The sequence below is a fragment of the Prionailurus viverrinus genome, chromosome A1 (assembly GCF_022837055.1).
Source record: "Prionailurus viverrinus isolate Anna chromosome A1, UM_Priviv_1.0, whole genome shotgun sequence".
Taxonomy (NCBI): domain Eukaryota; kingdom Metazoa; phylum Chordata; class Mammalia; order Carnivora; family Felidae; genus Prionailurus; species Prionailurus viverrinus.
The window spans coordinates 160,328-177,969 of record NC_062561.1 but is presented as its reverse complement, the minus strand read 5'-3'; the positions used below and the strand labels follow the sequence as shown (position 1 = coordinate 177,969).

Below are 17,642 nucleotides of genomic sequence, written 5' to 3'. Positions count from 1 at the left end.
ATGTATCTTTTATCCTGCTGAGGGCCTGACTTTTTCATAGGCTGGAGTCTGTCTTTACTGGCAGAACTTAAGACTGTAGAAGGTAAAGCTGAGGTTTGGCTGGCTAGTTGATTGGGTAGGTGGGTATCTCTCTGCTGGGGTAGTGTCTGTTTGTCCATTTGTGGGGAAGGTGTCTGTCCTTGAGGGATATTTTCTTTCGGTTGGCTGTGGTCATCTTCCAAATGGCTGGAGCTGGGGGTGTCCATGTGTCTGACCACAGGTCTTTCTGGATGTCTGGCTGGGTGTCTTCCCATTTGTTCAAGAATATGTCCATTTGTCTGGCTGTCTGTCCCTCTGGAGTCTGTTTGTCTCCCTGGGATTTTGTCCATCTAGAAGTCTGTCTGTGTATCCAGGGGTCTGTATGTTTGTCCGTTTGGGGATCTTTCTATGTGGCTTGAAATCTTATGGCTTCTGAATAGAAGTGGCTGAGACTTCCAGCTGGGTTGGCTGTCGGTCTTTTTGGCTGCACTTTCACCCCCACTCCATGCCTCCCTGTCACTGTTGAACTTGCCTGGCTTCCCGACCGTCTCTTCCTGTCTCTCCAAACATCCAAATGCTCCTGGCTTGCCAGCTGCTCAGCTCAGGCTGGGTGTGGAGGGTGGGAAGACCCCCGAGAGCTCCTCCGGTAGCCCAGCCGCACCTCTCTTTTCCCCCAGAGAATTGCACACGCTGTTCTTACAGTGGGATTTACTACTGCTAGTGGCCCTTTTGTTCATGCTACTGGTCACAGTCCCATGCAGTGGGAGCAGATGGCATGCCTCTGAAGGTCCCGAGTGTTGCGACGCCCACATGCCACATGCGGGTCTGCCTGTTTGCCAGCTCAGAGTGCTCACTGACTGGGCACTCAGCAGGGCCAAGTGGACTGGTTGCTCGAGGGTGCCTGCAGAAGTTTTCCTAAGGCTGTGAGGAACCCAGGCTGAGCTGATGTTGCAAAGGGGAAAATGGTAACTTTACAATGGAGAAACATAGTGGATATCACCTTAACCCTGGCAGTTTGGTGGCAGATGCAGAGACTATTGATAATACTACTTTACAGTTCTTCTCTGGCTCCCTTTTGATAGGCAAAAAAAAAAAAAAAAAAGGGCAGAAAACGTTGAAAAAATTCTCCCACTGCTCTTGTTAAAAACCTGCAAGGGCGCCTGGGTGGCTCAGTTGGTTAAGCGGCCAACTTTGGCTCAGGTCATGATCTTGCGGTCCATGAGTTTGAGCCCCGCGTCGGGCTCTGTGCTGACAGCTCAGAGCCTGGAGCCTGTTTCAGATTCTGTGTCTCCCTCTCTCTGACCCTCCCCCGTTCATGCTTTGTCTCTCTCTGTCTCAAAAATAAATAAACGTTAAAAAAAAAAATTAAAAAAAAAAAAACCCTGCAGGCTGGATGGGCTGACCTGTTGGTCTAGCCACAGTGTGGCATTTAGCAAACAGGAAAAATGACACTGTCTCCAATGGGAGGGGCAGCTTGTGCCCACCAGTGACTGTAGCTAAGTACCTTTGGAAGGGCTTTTGTTAGTCTCCTTGAACTTTCCTCAGCGGTTTTGGATTTCATTGTTCTGAATTGAGGATCTCTCCTGGTCCCTTTATGGGGCAAAGAGCAGCAGCTCAGAGCTGAGGAAACACAGCCCAGGGAGAAAGCCACCTTATCCTTTCTCAGTCCTGCTGCCAAACCACATGATCTCTCTGTGGAGGGCTTGTTTTTGTCCTCGGAACTGCCCTGCTGTTCTGCTTTAGAGAGGGAGGGGGGAAGCCCTCTTCCTCATCTTTAAAAACGACATCCTTAAAATGTTTATACCAACTTTCCCAGGCCAGCCCCACTTCTTCCAGGACAGAGCCTGGTTATCTCCATCACCTAGAGTGATCTCCAGATGCTAGTGCATGTCTGTGGAGGAAATAAACTCAGCTCCACGCCCTCTGCACTGACAGCTCTGGCTCCTGTGAGCTCTAGGCAAACAAGTGCTCCAACAATGATGGTGCAGCATCCCGGGGCCTCTGCATCCTTGGCGTTCACTTTCTATACACAATTTTAGCCCGGTGCACACACACCTCTGTATGTGGCACTTTATTTTGAAAAGACCAACTGGCCACATTCTGTTAATCTTAGTCTGGCTGGGGTCCTGCATAGCTAACGGCTCTTTGGTTGCTGAGTGCAGAACCCATGGCATCACAACCAAAGGGAGGTATGGGTCTGTCTCCACCGGCTTCTGCCACTCAGTTATAAAACTAGAGAGAAGCTAATTGTACATCTATGTCTGGGTAAGTATTACATCTCTGGAAGGATTCCTGTAAGGAGACCAAGAACAAGGGCAGGGGCATCTCATGCTGCTGCTGCTGTTGCTGGGTGTTTTGCGTTCCTAGCTGATGCACTCTGGCAAGTAGAAAAAAAGGAGGGGTCTGTCAAAAATGCTGTAACTGGCATATGGCATATGGCATAATCAGCTAGAATGTTCTAGAAAATCTTATGAAAAACCAAAAGGGCTTATAAGAAAGTGTAATAAAGTATCTGGTTGAAATATAATACACACACATATCACACCTATGCACACAGAAATCACTTCCCTACATACTAGCAAAAAATGAACTTGAAATTATAATGCAAGAAAGATTTCATATTTACTGAAAAATAGCCACCAGGTTTGAAATCTCTAGTGAATTAATAAAGCTAGGCAATGATATTAATGTCTGCTAACATTAAAAAATGACACACGTTATCAGCCTCCTGGTAAAAGAACACAAGCATTCCTGCCAACAAGATTTAAACCTGTATCTGACCGAACCTTTAGATCTAGATGTTAATGCAAAGGAAATATAAAGGCATAGGAAAATATTAAGTGACACAGCAGGAACAAGATCAGACTGTGGAAACTCTACAAGACAAATAAACCAGTGTCCTAATTGAATATATTTCAAAGAAAAGATTAAAAACAGGGAATCCTGTAGGTTACTAGAGACTTAGGATGTATACACAAGTATTTATGGCGGCACTATTCATAATAGCTCCAAAGTAGAAACCACCCAAATTTCATAAAGTGATAAATGTGGCATACACATACATTATTCAGCACCAAAAAGAAATGGAGTACTGACAACAGGGGTAAACTTTGACAGTGTACTGCTAAATAAAAGGCAGTCACAAAAACACCACATGTTGTATGATTCCATTCATATGAAATACCCACAATAGGTCTATGGACCAAAAGTAGATTAGCGGTTGCGAGGGGCTGAGGGTGAAGGGATGGTTGGAGGGGAATGGGGAGTGACAGCTTATGGGGACGGGGTTCCTTGTCGGAGAGACAAAATGTTCTAAAACTAGAGCGATGGTTGTACAACCCTGTGAAGATAATAGAAGAAGCTTAATTGTTTGTATTTTTTAATTGTATACTTTGGGTTAACTGTGTGATGTGTGAATTATATCTCAATAGAGCTGTTTAAAAAAAGAATGACAAATGACTTGTCAATCATTTGCAACGAATGGACCTAATGTGGATCCTAGTTCAAACTAACATACTGTAATCAGGGAAAACTGAACAGTAACTGGATATTTAAAATAACATATTTGGAATATATAAAATATATATTTGGAATAATTGTTTTTTTAGGTATAATATGGTATTGTTATTCTTGTTATCTTTTAGAAATATATGCAGAAATATTCATGGATAAAATAACATGGTGTCTAGGATTTGTTTCAAATAAACGAGTGGAGTGGATATAGGGAGTAGGTGGGGCTACAAAGGAAACCAGACTGGCCAACATTGAGAGGGGCTACCATATGGTCCTCTCTTGCTCTTATGCTTGAAATTTTGCACAAGTAAATATTTAAAACAATCAATACAGAGGTGAACAGTCATTTCTATAGAGGAGAGCAAACAGCTCACAGAGAACACACACATACAAATTCCCAATAGTATTTGACAAGATGCACAACACCTGTCATAATTAAAGAACTACAAATCATTTTGCATCTAGAGCTTGGCTTATGTTGATAAGTCTGATAGTACTCAGTACTGGCAAGGACACAGAAACAGACCTACTGACAGTGGCTGGGACAGCCTCTTGGGGGACAATTCAGCAGCATCTATGATCATTTTAAAGACAAAATTCCACTCGCAGGAATTTATTCATCAGATATACTCACGTAAGTGTACACAGAAGTATGTTCAATGATGTTTTGAAGCAAGATTTCTGAGAGTAAAAATAGGAAACACTTGAGTGTGCATCCATTAAATAGGAAGTGGATTCACGTGTACTGGGTATCTTTGATAACCTAGAGATATCCTAAAGAGATTATTAAAGGGAAAGACACCAAGTTTCAGAATGGTGTGCACAGCATGATCCCTAGATATATATGTCTATATATAGATATATAGGTATATAGATGGTAGATAGATTATATATATATAACACATCTATATCTATCTATATAACATATATATTATATATTAATAATATATAACATATATCTATATAACATATATATTATATATATTAATAATATATATATATTTTAAGGCAATAGTCAATAGTTTCTGGAGAATACGGCTGGATTGTTGGGTTCATGGGGAGTAGGAAGGTGGCTTATTTTTCACTGTGCACTTCTGTATTTTTTTTAAACATGAGGGTGTGTTCCTTTTACAACTTAAAGAAGTGTCAGTTTTAGAGAAGTATTTCCAACATCTTTAAACTCCTGAAGCCAATCAGAACAAATCAAAGTGCCTCTCCTGCACTCCAAAGAAAAGTGGGCACGGAACCCAGAAGGGAGCTCACAAAAGTGGTCAAGAAGTAAATGAAATGTCTACTCACAGCACTGAAGTAAAGTCTCCCTCCTCCCTGGATCCCAGTGCACTGGTTCCCTTCTGCAAGGCACCATTTGAATGTTTACCCTCCTAGAGATAATGCAGTTCATACACCAGCACAGGGCCCTTGCCCTTTATTTTGCAAACCCGTAACATATCACATATGGCATTTCACCATGCTTTTTACTTAACACTCTATCTTGAGGTGTTCTTCTGTGGCTGCAGTGTTTCACTCTGTGGATACATCCTAATTTATGTAAATTTAGTGCTACTGATGGACACTTAGGCCGTTTCCCTGTGCTAGAAACAATGGTGCAGATGGTTGCATGGTGACCACTGTGCACATGGTGTGCAGGTCAGGCACATTCCCAGGTCTGGCCACTGGATCAAAGTCAAAATTATGAAATTTCCCCCTAAAGCTTTGCATCTATTCAAAACTCAATTCCCCACAGTATGAACCATACTGAAACTTTTTCATCTTTGCCAATCTGATAAAAATGGTCTCCTGCTACAAACTTTCTGGTAGCAAATATCAAAAGGCTTACTACACTTATGCATCTCCTTGGATCAGAAATTCCACTTCTAGGAATGTGCCCTAAGGAAGTAATAAGGGAGAATAAGGGAAAGTGGGCATGATGTTCACTGCAGCCAGTCTGGTGGACCAATGCCTAAAAGTGAAAAATGAATACATTCTCTCTCCTCTCCTTCCCCACCCCTTGGCCCTCTCCATGGCTTTCAATCACCATTACTGTTTAGCATGTCTCTTTTGGTAACTTTAAAACTGCCAGTTATTTACCAACAAAAAATGGGTTTATCTGGGAATAGTAGGGAACTGTAATCCAAGACAAGCACGATTGGGCAAAACCATAGGAAAGTCCAGAGAACAAAGGAGAGGAATGGAATGCTCTTTTATAGAGGAAAATGGGAAGTTGGGAGGGGTGTTCTAAACAAAAAGTCCATGCGAATAAACTGGGAGTTCAAAGTATAGTGGCTTTTCATTGGCTGAGTTGTGACTGTCTCTCATTGGCTGGGCTGTTGCCAGGGGGTAGTAGAAAACCTTTCTCCTGCAAGAGGATGGTGGGGAATAGCAAACCAGCAGCTAAAGTAGCAAGGGACTTAAAAGGTTTTTCTTCCAGTTGGGTCTGCAGTTAACAAGGAATGGTTGGGGGTGAGAACACCCCCTGCTGGCCTATTAACCTCATTGTATCTGAAGTTACCTTTTATTTTCACACCTCAATTTTTTTGCTTGAAGCTTTTCAATAACTTAAAAATATGCTTTAAATAACAACAGAAGGCATTTGTAATTATTTTCCTTTTAAGCCTTTACTGTGAAAAATTTGAAACATACAACAAATTAGAAAGAATGTAACAAACCCTCTGCTAAATATGACAATTAGTATTTTGTTTTAGCTACTTTCCCCCCCCTCTCCTGAAGCATTTTCAAGCAAGTTATGGAGCTGATATTTCACCTCCAAATACTTCACCATGTCTCGAAAAACTAACGAAACATTTTCTAAAGGAACTCCAATATTGTCATTCAATAAGATTAGCAATAATTCCTTTAAAACTTCTACTTTTGAAATGTCACGTTTATATATAAAAGTTACAAAAACAGAGCACGGATCTCTCATGCCCTTGACTTGGATTCCCCACATGTTATTATTTCTGAATATTGAGAAGAATACTAGAACATGAAGATCAGTTGCAGACATGAAACAGGGCGTTTCCTGAGCCCAACAGCCCTCTGTTCTCCCTGGGCCACTGCTCCCTGGCCAGGAGAGATGCTCCAAATGGTAGGCACCAAAAGCCCACACCCACTTCTGCCTCCTCTCTCGTCCTTCACATTTCAAAACTGTATAATTTATTAACCAATTTTCTAGAAAAGTCAAAAGATGCACAAATATCCCTTTAATTGCTGTACCATGCCTCAAATTGAAGGCTCCCTGAGTCCTCAGATATTATCTGTGCAATACACAAGTGCTACAGTGGACGTTTCCCCTAACTTGTCTCTTGCTTTAACTACTGTTATTTTATTGACAAACTTTACAAGCTCCCCTGGTCAAACATCCAGGTAAAGCTGTCCAGGCCTAAACTGTCCTCAGCAGCATCACAGGGACCATTTTTGACCCTAGCATGGTGACTCAAGAAGTAGAGCCACATTTTAAATGCTAAGAAACCTACCAGACTGCCATCTGAAAAGACTTTACTCACAGGTTCTTCCACCAGCACAGTATGTTTTTCCAGGGAAAACAGGACTTAACATTAACTTGATTATCCCCCCATCTGCAAAGACCTTTTTTTCCCCAAATAAGGTCATATTCACAGGCACCAAGAATTAGGCTGTGGCCATACTGGAGGGGGGGAGGGGGGCGGGGAGGGGAGAGGGAGGGGGTGCCATTCAAACAACTGCGTGTCCTCATGCCTCACCTTCAGTAGGTGTGGGGCTCCTGCCCTTCCTGTTTTCTGTATCTCCCTGTACCTCTTGCAGACATGGCAGGCCGAGGAGGATGCCTCCCTGCTTACTGAATATCCTCCATTAACTTGGATACTTAACATTACAAAAGTTAACATTTATACCACTCATCCCAATGGCTGAATGCAGCTGATAAGCAAAACACACACCCAATGGTCTAAAGCCCTCCACTACCAGTGAGCCCGTGTGGATTTTCTCAGGAACTTGAAACAATTACACTTGAAGGCTAATTTTAGCACAGAAGAACTCACAATGAAGGGAACGCTAAATACTTCGCATCTTATTTTCTGCCTGTCCCTGGCTGAAAATTGGCCCCCAGCACAAAGGCGGCTGTTCTAAGTGAGGCTTCTGTGCTATTAAAAAATAAGGAGCACCTGGGTGGCTCAGTCGGTTAAGCGTTGGACTTCAGGTCATGATCTCATGGCTTGTGGGTTCGAGCCCCATGTCAGGCTCTGTGCTGACAGCTGAGCCTGGAGCTGCTCCGGATGTGTGTCTCTCTCTCTGTCCTTCCCCAACTCACGCTCTTTCTCTCTCTCTCAAAAATAAATGTTAAAAAAAACCTTGATTTTCTCATGGGCTATAAATCCAATGACAAGTGTCCATATAAAAGACACACAAAGGACACGGACAGTAGAGATGTGAAGACAAAGGCAGAAACCACAATGCTGCAATCACATGCCAAAGAACACTAAGGATTGTTGGCAGCCACCAGAAGCTGGAAGAGGCAAGTAACGGAGGAGTTGAGAATACAACCAACACCTTAATCTGACTTCTGGTCTCCAGAATTTAAATGAATTTGTTGTTTTAAGCCACCCAGTTTATGGCAATTTGTGACAGCAGCCCCTGGAAACTAACATAAAATATTATACTACTCTGCTTTGTATATATTTTGGAATTTCTGTAACTTACACAAAAATTTTAGTGGCATATTCTTCATGAACCGAGGCGATGGCAAGGTGAGAGGCTCCAGAAGCCTCTGGATTCACGAGTGGAGCCAAAAGCCACAGACATCACGTGAGGTCCTATCGCCAGCCCCCCTCAAGCCCCCCCCCCCCCCCACTAGGCCACTCCTGCTCCTGGGACCCTCATGCGTATGTCCAGCTCAGGGTCTTTATATGGATCATCCAGATGGCCCCTGCTGCTTCATGCTACCCTGTAGCTCTCCACTCTCCATGCCCCTGCCTGACTTGTTCTCAGGCCGCCCCATTGTGGTGTGATGGATTTCTCTCCGAAGGTTGTTGCTTGGGTGCATGCTGTCGGGTCTTCACGAACATTCTGTGTAAAACCCGTACCACTGTCCATCCCCAGTCTGAGATGAGTTCTCAGAGGGCCTCTGACTTTCCAGTCACAGCAGCATCAAATCTCCCAAACCTTCCCTATGGCTAAGGTACAAGCCAGCAGGTTGGGCCTGCCTCGTCCTACACACACAGTATCAATATCAGGCCTCAAAATGTCCTTGAGCTGTCAGGTTCCCCCCGAGGGGACCCCAGGAACACTGTCCCTCACATTCAGCCTGACAGTGGGCTTGTCCTGACCACACAGAGACAAATGTGGTAGTGTGGCACACAGACTTTATTCTGACCCCTCCCTTCCTCCTGGGTCCAGGTCTATGTCCTGATCAGTGAGTGGGCTCACTCAGCACTCAGAAAGACCCTCTTGCGTGCGGTGTTGGTATACGGGTGCCAGCGCCACTCCACATCTGCAGTGGCCTCCTGCTCCAGCGTGCCCAGGCGAATCATATACACTGGGGGTATGGAGATTGGAACATTGTCATCTATACTGCCAGACTCCCTCCCCATCCCTGACCAGAAGTAAAGCCCCAAACTCACACTTCAGTTCAAAGCGAGGCCCAACCTCAGTCAGCTCCACACTGCGGTGGTTGGTCTTCCTATATACGTGGTGCCTGGGGCGAGGGGAGGCAGGGCAGGGATGAGGGGAGACAGGGAGCAGATGTGGGTCAACAATAAACAGCAGAAGGACACAAAAGTCAGGACACCATTCTAAGGCCAGCCCATGGACCCACCGGAAGGAGATATAATCATCTTTGTTCGCAAAGGTGATGACCCGGTGGCTGTCATCTTTGGGCACAGGGAACAGGTAACGGAGTATATCAGAGACCTGGGTCAGAGGGAAGGAGAGCGGCAAATGCCCAGCCTGGAACTCCCTGCCCCCAGCCCTCACCCTTTGGACCCAGACTCACCCGCTTGCCTAGGCGGGAGGAGAAGCCATGCATGATGAGGTGAGGCTTGGCCTCTGACACGGTTCCCAGGTCAGGGATGTCATGCCGCATGACCACATTGCACAGTGTGAAGTAAGCAGTAGGGCCGAAGGGCAGGTGGCTGACAATGAACCCCACTGGTGGGGCCAGGCAGGCCGTCAGAGACCCGCTCTGCTCTCAGACGGTCACCCCAGCAACCCCAGCAGACACCTTGGTGCCTGCCCACCAGACTTACCAGGTGTGCCTCGATGCTCATGGACAACCAGCAGGTCAGTGACCCCGTTGGCTTTGCAGGCTCGCACCAGTGCCCCCACCTCATGCCGGCCACGGTTCATGCGCTGGGCACCCGGGAACACCAACTTCAGCTCCTGCACACGAACACACTCCAATTAGGACTGGGGCCACTAGTGCCTTAGCATCTCCCACTTGCTCCCCACTACTGGTACCTTTGCAAACATCTTCAGGCGAGAACTGGGATCTCGAGAGGTAGTGATCATGACCTTAGGATCCTCAACCCCTGCCCATCGATATTCATCATCCATGTGGTTGGTCACACCTGTCAGGAGCATGAGGGGCAAGAACAGGACATCGTCTTGGGAAGTAAAACGCTAACTTGAGGGAGCGGGAATCTGTCTAGAGCAACACTGTCTGGTAACACCTTCAACAATGAAAATGCTCCACACCTGCACTGGGCACACTGATCATAAACACAAGTGTGACTGAGGCACTAAGTTTTTAAATATGATTTAATTTTAGTTCATTTTAATTATATTTATCACACAGGGTTAGTTGCTACCATACTAGCACAAGTCCAGATTGTTAGGCCAAAGGTAACAGACTCCTTTCCCTCATAACAAAAATATATAATGTCTTTGATACCTTTAATATCTGTTGAATAACACAATGAATGAAACATGTGGATGCCAAGGAAGTACCAGGAGCTGGGGACATGGCAGAGAACAAAATGGACACTGTCTTGCCCTGGCAGAGTTCCTATTCTAGTAAGGGAAACAACAGACAAAACAGAAAGTGGGATAATATTGTATGTGTTACATAAATGGAATGGGGAGCAGTAAAGAAGAGCTGTTCTGAGGTGCCATCTGTGCAGAGCCATGAGGGCACTTGGGAGAGTTTTGGGAGCAGGAGCTGCAGAGCCTTTCCTTCAAGGTGTCTGAGGAATGACATGGAAGCCAGCAGGCTCAAGTGCAGGGAGAAAAGCTGGCCCAGTGTCAGGAAAGTTCACCTTCACCACCGGCATCATCAAACTCCAGGGATCCCTGTAAGGCCAGAGCCTCTCTGCGTAACTCCGTAGGAATCAGGCGGTTCTCTGCAGGGGGAAGACAGAGGGGCTGAGTAAGACACAAGCATGGATTCTTCATTTGAACAACACCGAGGCTTACAAAAACTGTACAGACTTGATGAAAAAGTACCTTTTTACTCCTTTCTGTGCAGAAAGAAGATTCATGATTTTTTGGCAGGAGGAAGGGAAAGACAAAACAATTTGTCTTACATGCCAACCCGTTAACAATGGTTACAGGTTGTTTATTGTTCCTGAATTTCATGGTTTGAGGGCTTTCTAAAAATATTTAATCGCAAGTATGTACTGTTTTTGTAATTAGAAAAAAATTAACAAACTAATTTTTTTAAAGAATAAATCCAGAGTGCTCTGTACAAAGGTGGACCAGAAATCCTGAAACCCTCTGATAACAAAACTGCTAATCTTGCAGGGTCTGCATGCTCAGTGTAGAGCCTGAGGTGGGACTGGAACTCACAAACTGAGATCATGAACTGAGCTGAAGTCGGATGCTTAAATCCGACTGAGCCACCCAAGTGCCCCCAAACTGCTAATCTTGATGCTTTGGGTCAGAGGTTTCTTCTGTGAACTAAAGCTGTACTTGGCAGAAGGGCTGGGCTGTAGGCAGAGCTGAAGTACAGAATATGAACATGCCCTTGGACCCAAGATTTCTTTCCAATATGCCCTGGAGAAATTCTTGCACATGGAAGAAAAGGTTCATAGCAGCAGTGCTGTTCTTAACTGCCCCAAACTAAAAATAAGCTCAATACCAAGCAAAGGAAATGGGAGCCCCCACTACACTCAACTGATCTTAGAAACAATGCTGAGTGAAAATATGAAGCTGTGAAAGAATACATACAACCTAAAAATTACATTTAAAACTAAAAATCGAGCCATATGATTTAGGGATACAAACAAGTATGACATAAGCACAAAGAAAAACAAGGAAACGGTTTATTTTCAAACACTATTCAATGTTGTGGTTATCTGAGTTGGGGTAAATATTCTTGAATTTCAATATATTGAGCATTCTTAATTTCTAATGTGGGCAGATAGGTCACAAGTGTTTAACACAATGCTTAATGCAAACATATATACAAAACATATGCACTCTCTGTCTAAACCATAAGAAAATCAAAGTGAATTTAAAATAATTAGAGGTATTAAGCTAAAGTACTATCAGAATAGAAAACAAAGTTCCATTCACACAAGAACCAAGAAAATAGGGATGGATATGGGACTTCCCATTAGGCATGTGTAACACTCTTCATTAGTATGACAAATAAAAAGCATAGAAAATACTTTTTTTTAAAAAAGTGGAGAAAATACCGCAAAGTTAGATCCTAATTAACAACTCAAATAAAATTAAGTTCTCTGCAATTTAACAGTTTTAAAAAGCAAGGGAATCATAACAATGCTAAGACAGTGAGATATTCTTGCTACCTTGTACTGAAGGTAGCAAAAAGAAAAATAAGGGCGGTGGGGGCGGAGGTACAATATCTATAGGACAACGTAAAGAATTTAAATTTGGTAAGAACACACTGTAAACAAAATTAATAGGCAAACTGTAAAATCTGGATACTGCAGCACAAATGTAAGTAATTCATACCATCACGGAAGGGCCATCTGCAAACCAACAGGAGACCCAACAGGCAAGGAAAACGGCCCAGTGTTCTTAGCCACACTAAGAAATGCTAATAAAAGGGTTTTATTCCGTTGGGTTTTAAAATGCAAACCAATGGTCTTCATAATGACACGTTTAGAGCTGCCTAGTGGCGGCGACCGGCATACCTTCGAGCGCGCGCCGAACCTTCTCTTTCTTCTCCTGGGCGGCTCGCTGCGACTCCTCGCGTGCCTTGCGGTACAGGTACTCCCGGCGAAGGCGGGCCTCACGACGCAGCTAGGGAACAGCGGGTCCGGTCGACCTCTTTCTAGCCACACACGGCCGGGCCCCGAGGGCCACCCGCCCCAAGTCCAGGAACCATCCCCAGCCCTCCGCGAACCCCCAACATCAAAAACAGGAGCGCAAACATTCCTCCTACCATTCTGAGCACGGCTTCCACGTGGGTCCCGGAGAATCTGCCGGCTCAGCCCGCGCAGCTCCACCCTCGATTCTGCCCTCAACCAAGAAGGTAGCCAGAAGCTTCACTAGACTCTGCTACTGCTAGAAGCACCCAATGCTAAGATGGTGAAGGGTGGGGTGGAAGTCGCAAGGCGATTGGCCAGTCTGGAAGCGCATGCTCACTGGAGCAGCCAATAGGCTGGCGTCAAAGTGTTGTCCCATAGGATAGCAGTTAATAAAGATGTCTGTGTGTGGCTTCGCTACTTGTCACTGCTGTGCAGGATGCCCAATTTTAAGATGACGAACCGTTAAAATATTTATAACTGGCGGCCTTAAATGACCCAGCAACTGTAAAAGCAGCACAGCTGTAGACCAGAGGCTGGCCTCCGGGTTCCGGGAATTGAAACCCCTCCTCCCTTAAAATGGCTGCCTTGTCCATCGCCACAGCTATAGCCCTACTTTTAAAATGCAGCCGTCGCCAGAAGGAACTCAGAACTACCCATAATTCTAGCCGACTGTTCGGTAGGCTGGCCTACTTCAGAGAAACCGACTAATCAGTTCTGTGCCGCTGCTCTAGGCGCGCTTGCCTTTAGAAGCGACTACCCGCCTACCTCTAAACGTCGGGAGACTAGGCCCACGTCTGGGAACGCCCCTTGAAGGTGGGTCTCGGGGGCCTATTGGCTGTCATGCCGGCATGGCGAACGGCGATTGGACGACCTGGGAAGAGGCTGGTTCCAGACCTCAGTTCCTTGGGCCCATGGCTGCGCCGGACCTACGAGCGGAGTTGGACTCGCTGCTTCTGCAGCTGTTCCAGGACCTGGAAGAACTGGAGGCGAAACGGGCGGCACTGAACGCTCGGGTGGAGGAGGTGGGAGGCTGGGGAGGGAGGGCGAGAGGGCATGCGGAGGTAAACTGAGTTTCACCGCTCTCCTCTCATCTCAGGGCTGGCTCTCGCTTTCCAAAGCTCGCTACTCTATGGGTGCCAAATCGGTAGGTCCCCTGCAGTATGCCTCCCTCATGGAGCCCCAGGTCTGCGTCTACACCAGGTGAGGAGCTGTGCATGCTGGAGCGGGTGGGCGGGCAGGGGTCCAGGCTGGGGCCTCCAAATGTCGATCCTACCTTCTCGTTCTTCAGCGAGGCCCAGGACGGACTCCAGAGGTTCTGGCTGGTCAGAGCCAGCGCCCAGACTCCAGAGGAGGTGGGGCCCCGAGAGGCAGGTGGGTCCCCCTCCCTCCCCCGCTTCTTCCCGCCTGTTTTGTCAAAAACAAAATGTACAGGATAATTGAGGAGATGATTTTCTTAAGGGTGTTGCGATGGAGAGAGCGGCCCAGATTGGAGGATCAGAATGTCTCAGCAGGGTAGACAAGTTTTAGATAAGGTCCTTTACAGTTGTGATAGTTTTGCAATCAGGGTAGGTTTCAGTCAGTTGGACAGAAAATGTTTATATGTCTAAGTACCTTAGAGGGACAAAATTCTAATCGCAGTCACTTATGAGAGGAATGGGGAGTTGGAGGTTCTGTCTGGCCTTTCAGCATGTTCAGGCAAATGAGAAAAGTCAGTGTGTGGTTCTGTCACAGGTTAACAAGGGAGTCATTTGCTGATGTTATGAGAGTCTTGAGAAAGAGTGGTCAGGGCCTCTCATCTGAGTCACAAAGGGAAGGGTTGTTCTTTATGGTAAGCTGCTTCTGGAACATAAATGGTTGGGGGAATTTTCCAACCATCGGTGTTTGTCAGGATCATGAGCTCAGATCAAGTTCAACATTGTCACTGAGAAGACAAGGAATACTTAATGAAACCCCCAACCTCCAGTCTTTCTTTACCCAGCTTTGCGAAGACGCAAGGGTCTCACCAGAACCCCAGAGCCAGAGTCCTTCCCAGCCCTCCGGGACCCTCTGAACTGGTTTGGAATCCTGGTTCCTCACAGTCTACGGCAGGCCCAAGCCAGCTTCCGGGAGGGTGAGTGGATCCTCTATCTCCTGGAAGGACTTGAGCACTAATGCCATGCCACAGTTGGGCTTAATCTGCAAAGGATTTTCCAGGTTTTCTCCAGCAGACTTTTGTTGTACACCTGCTGTTTTTTCAAAAAGCATTTACTGGCTGTTGGTAGTGTTCCAGGCCCATGCTAGGTGCTGGGGATACAGCAGGAAACAAAAGGGATAAACACCCCTCATGGAATGTTTATTCTGTTGAGGGGAGAAAGAGAACATGCAAGTAAATAAGTAAGCCCTATACATAATACCAGGTAGGGGATTGTTATGAAAAAATAAGATAGGGTACAGTGGATGGAGTTGGACAGGAGTGGGCTAGAGGAGTTATTTTATGAAGGGTGGTCTGGAAAGGCTTCTCTGAAGAGATGGAGAGAACTTTGTGGGTGATCTGGGGGATTGGTGTTGTTGGCAGAAGTATTAGCCAGGGAAAATGCTTTGAGATGAGATGGTGTTTGAGATGGCAGAGAGGAAGCCAATAGGTTGGAGTGGAATTAATGCAGGGGGTAATGCCAGGAGCTGAGGTCAGAGGGGGGCTGGGCCAGGTGATTTGAGGCTGTGTAGACCCTTATGAGGGCTTTGGCTCTGAACAGAGGGAGGTGCACTGGACCCACAGAGTGGTAGGAAAGTTGTGGGTACTGGGTGGGAAAAGACAAGAGCAAAGGGAGGAAGCAGGTGCCAGGGAGCAGCCATGGTTGAGATACAGGTGAAGGCTGTGAAGGAGGGGGTAAGTGGTGGGAACCTGTATGTTTTGAGAGTAAAAGCCATAGGATTTGCTGATAGATCAATTTGAGAGTAAGGGAAGGAGTGAAGAATGAGCCCCTAGATTCCACCTGGGGATTCCACCTGAGCCAGACCACCTGGGGACTGAAGCTGCCCTCACCTGTTGTGAGAGGGCTGCAGAGTTGCAGCCAAGGGTAAAGTAAGGAGTTGGGTGTGAGTATGTTCCCAGTGCTGGGTGGTGGAGACTTTGATCAGGTGTCTGGGCACATGCAATCTGGAGTCTGGAAGAGACCTGGCCTTGAAAGAGCGATTTGGGAGCCCACTGCATGACACTGGTGTTTAAATTCTCAAGCTGCTGACACACGGCATTAAAGCTGAGATCAGCAGAGGGCCTTGGAGTGTGGAGAGGAGATGGGAAGAGATAGGGGAGAAACCAGATGAGGAGACTGAGAAGCAGTGGTGAGGCAGGAGCATCACCCAGAGGGTAAGGGACCCCAGAAGAAAAGAAGAGAAAGTGCTTCCTGGAGAGAGGTGATCAGATGCATGGCCAGCTCTGCTGCTAGGCAGGTAGGCTGAAGACTGAACTGGCCAGTGGACTAGGCAGCATGGAGGACGCAGATGACTTAATAGAGGCGTCAGGCAAAAGCCACCTCGGTGTGGATCCAGGATGTGGAGCACTCTTGGAGGCAGAGAATACAGATAGAGGGAGAGAACAGTGAAGTACTGTGATAATGAAGGAAAGAAGGAAGGAAATGAGGGCATGCAACAGTGTTATGATCTGTGAATTTTTAGTTCTTGATGGGTGATAGTAAGGGGGTCAAGGAGGTCTGTTGAAGAGGTAGAATTTTGTGTGTCTAGTGAAGTTCTGAAGTAGCCAATGCAAGGCTCTTCCTAGAATATTTTAGGAATAGCATGGAGGCCAGAGTTCTGGAGCCTTTCCAGTCCCTGGGGATGTCCCCTGAGTCATGTGTCACATCACAGATACCATGGTGACAATCGTATCTCTTCATTTAGGCCTGCAGCTGGCTGCAGACATGGCCACCCTTCAGATCCGCATTGACTGGGGTCGAAGCCAGCTCCGGGGGCTCCAGGAAAAACTCAAGCAGCTGGAGCCTGAGTCTGCTTGACCTGTGACCAGAGACAGAGGAGTGAGCGCAGCTGTTCCTTCATGTGGCTGGCTACCTTATCTCAGGCCTTCCTCCTTCACAGATTGCCCCTGCCCCTATTCCCAGCTAATCCCTACTACTTAAAATTTCTCTGGTTTGCATGTTTTCAGCTTTGTTAGATATGAAAGTTTGAAGAGGCAAACTGAGTAATGTTGAAAGTCACTACTGTGAAACCACTTCTAGGCTTGTATTCTCCTAGGACACAGTCATGTGGGGCAGACGGCAAAGTTGTTAGGTTAGTTCATATTAGTAAATAACCAGAACATCCTCGTGGATATATCAGCTGCAGTTTCTTTACAAGATGCAATAGTATCCAGCTAGTGGCAGGGAAGGGCAAAAAATAGGTGCTTCAGTTTCACTAGATTCTCAAAACTGATTTTGATATAGGAAAAAAAACCAAACATGGATAACAGATCAGGACAGCATGATTCCATGTCAATAAAAAACACAAACACCTGAGTAGATAGGCAGTCCTTGACAGGTTTTAAGCCAGAAAGTAAAAAAGATTTGACTTAGATTTTCAAGGGAACTCTAGGAAGGGAACTCCAGGAAAAGACCTTTCAGATTTTTAAAAACCTCCTCTATCTTTACAGGAGTGAGACCAACCCTCTTTTAATTTTTTTTTTTTTTTTAATTTTTTTTTTTTTTCAACGTTTATTTATTTTTGGGACAGAGAGAGACAGAGCATGAACGGGGGAGGGGCAGAGAGAGAGGGAGACACAGAATCGGAAACAGGCTCCAGGCTCTGAGCCATCAGCCCAGAGCCTGACGCGGGGCTCGAACTCCCGGACCACGGGATCGTGACCTGGCTGAAGTCGGACGCTCAACCGACTGCGCCACCCAGGCGCCCCTGAAGGTCCAGTTGTATTTCCCGTGATGGCAACTGTGTCCATGCTTC

General features: G+C 46.1%; 2 protein-coding genes across 3 annotated transcripts; one reads left to right on the top strand and one right to left on the bottom strand.

Annotated features, from left to right (window-relative positions):
• Positions 1-8,850: 8,850 nt before the first annotated feature.
• Positions 8,851-13,513, bottom strand: IMP4 (IMP U3 small nucleolar ribonucleoprotein 4). Its single transcript, XM_047868843.1, has 9 exons — positions 12,851-13,513; positions 12,600-12,708; positions 10,758-10,841; positions 9,961-10,070; positions 9,750-9,882; positions 9,497-9,651; positions 9,320-9,414; positions 9,126-9,199; positions 8,851-9,040 (listed from the first exon to the last, which is right to left on the bottom strand). Exons 1-9 carry the CDS (start codon positions 12,851-12,853, stop codon positions 8,928-8,930), a joined length of 876 nt encoding a protein of 291 aa, XP_047724799.1. The 5' UTR covers positions 12,854-13,513; the 3' UTR covers positions 8,851-8,927.
• A 65-nt stretch (positions 13,514-13,578) lies between these two features.
• CCDC115 (coiled-coil domain containing 115) lies at positions 13,579-17,414 on the top strand. Of its 2 annotated transcripts, none has more exons than XM_047868849.1 (5): positions 13,579-13,738; positions 13,813-13,916; positions 14,005-14,087; positions 14,680-14,826; positions 16,593-17,414. In XM_047868849.1, the coding sequence occupies exons 1-5, from the start codon at positions 13,628-13,630 to the stop codon at positions 16,703-16,705; spliced, it is 558 nt and encodes a 185-aa protein (XP_047724805.1). In that variant the 5' UTR covers positions 13,579-13,627; the 3' UTR covers positions 16,706-17,414. The 2 variants fall into 2 exon arrangements, with proteins under 2 accessions (XP_047724805.1, XP_047724809.1); XM_047868853.1 differs by having other exon boundaries at positions 13,588-13,738; positions 14,695-14,826.
• The last annotated feature ends 228 nt before the right edge of the window (positions 17,415-17,642 follow it).

Excerpts from the sequence above, each read along its gene's own strand:
- IMP4 (XM_047868843.1), bottom strand. Across the intron at positions 10,071-10,757 it reads TGATGATGCCGGTGGTGAAG|GTGTGACCAACCACATGGAT; the intron begins GTGAACTTTCCT and ends TGCTCCTGACAG. Across the intron at positions 9,415-9,496 it reads CCTCCCGCCTAGGCAAGCGG|GTCTCTGATATACTCCGTTA; the intron begins GTGAGTCTGGGT and ends CCTCTGACCCAG.
- CCDC115 (XM_047868849.1), top strand. The coding sequence starts at position 13,628 with ATGGCTGCGCCGGACCTACGAGCGGAGTTGGACTCGCTGCTTCTGCAG. Across the intron at positions 13,739-13,812 it reads TGAACGCTCGGGTGGAGGAG|GGCTGGCTCTCGCTTTCCAA; the intron begins GTGGGAGGCTGG and ends CTCTCATCTCAG. Across the intron at positions 14,827-16,592 it reads CCAAGCCAGCTTCCGGGAGG|GCCTGCAGCTGGCTGCAGAC; the intron begins GTGAGTGGATCC and ends CTCTTCATTTAG.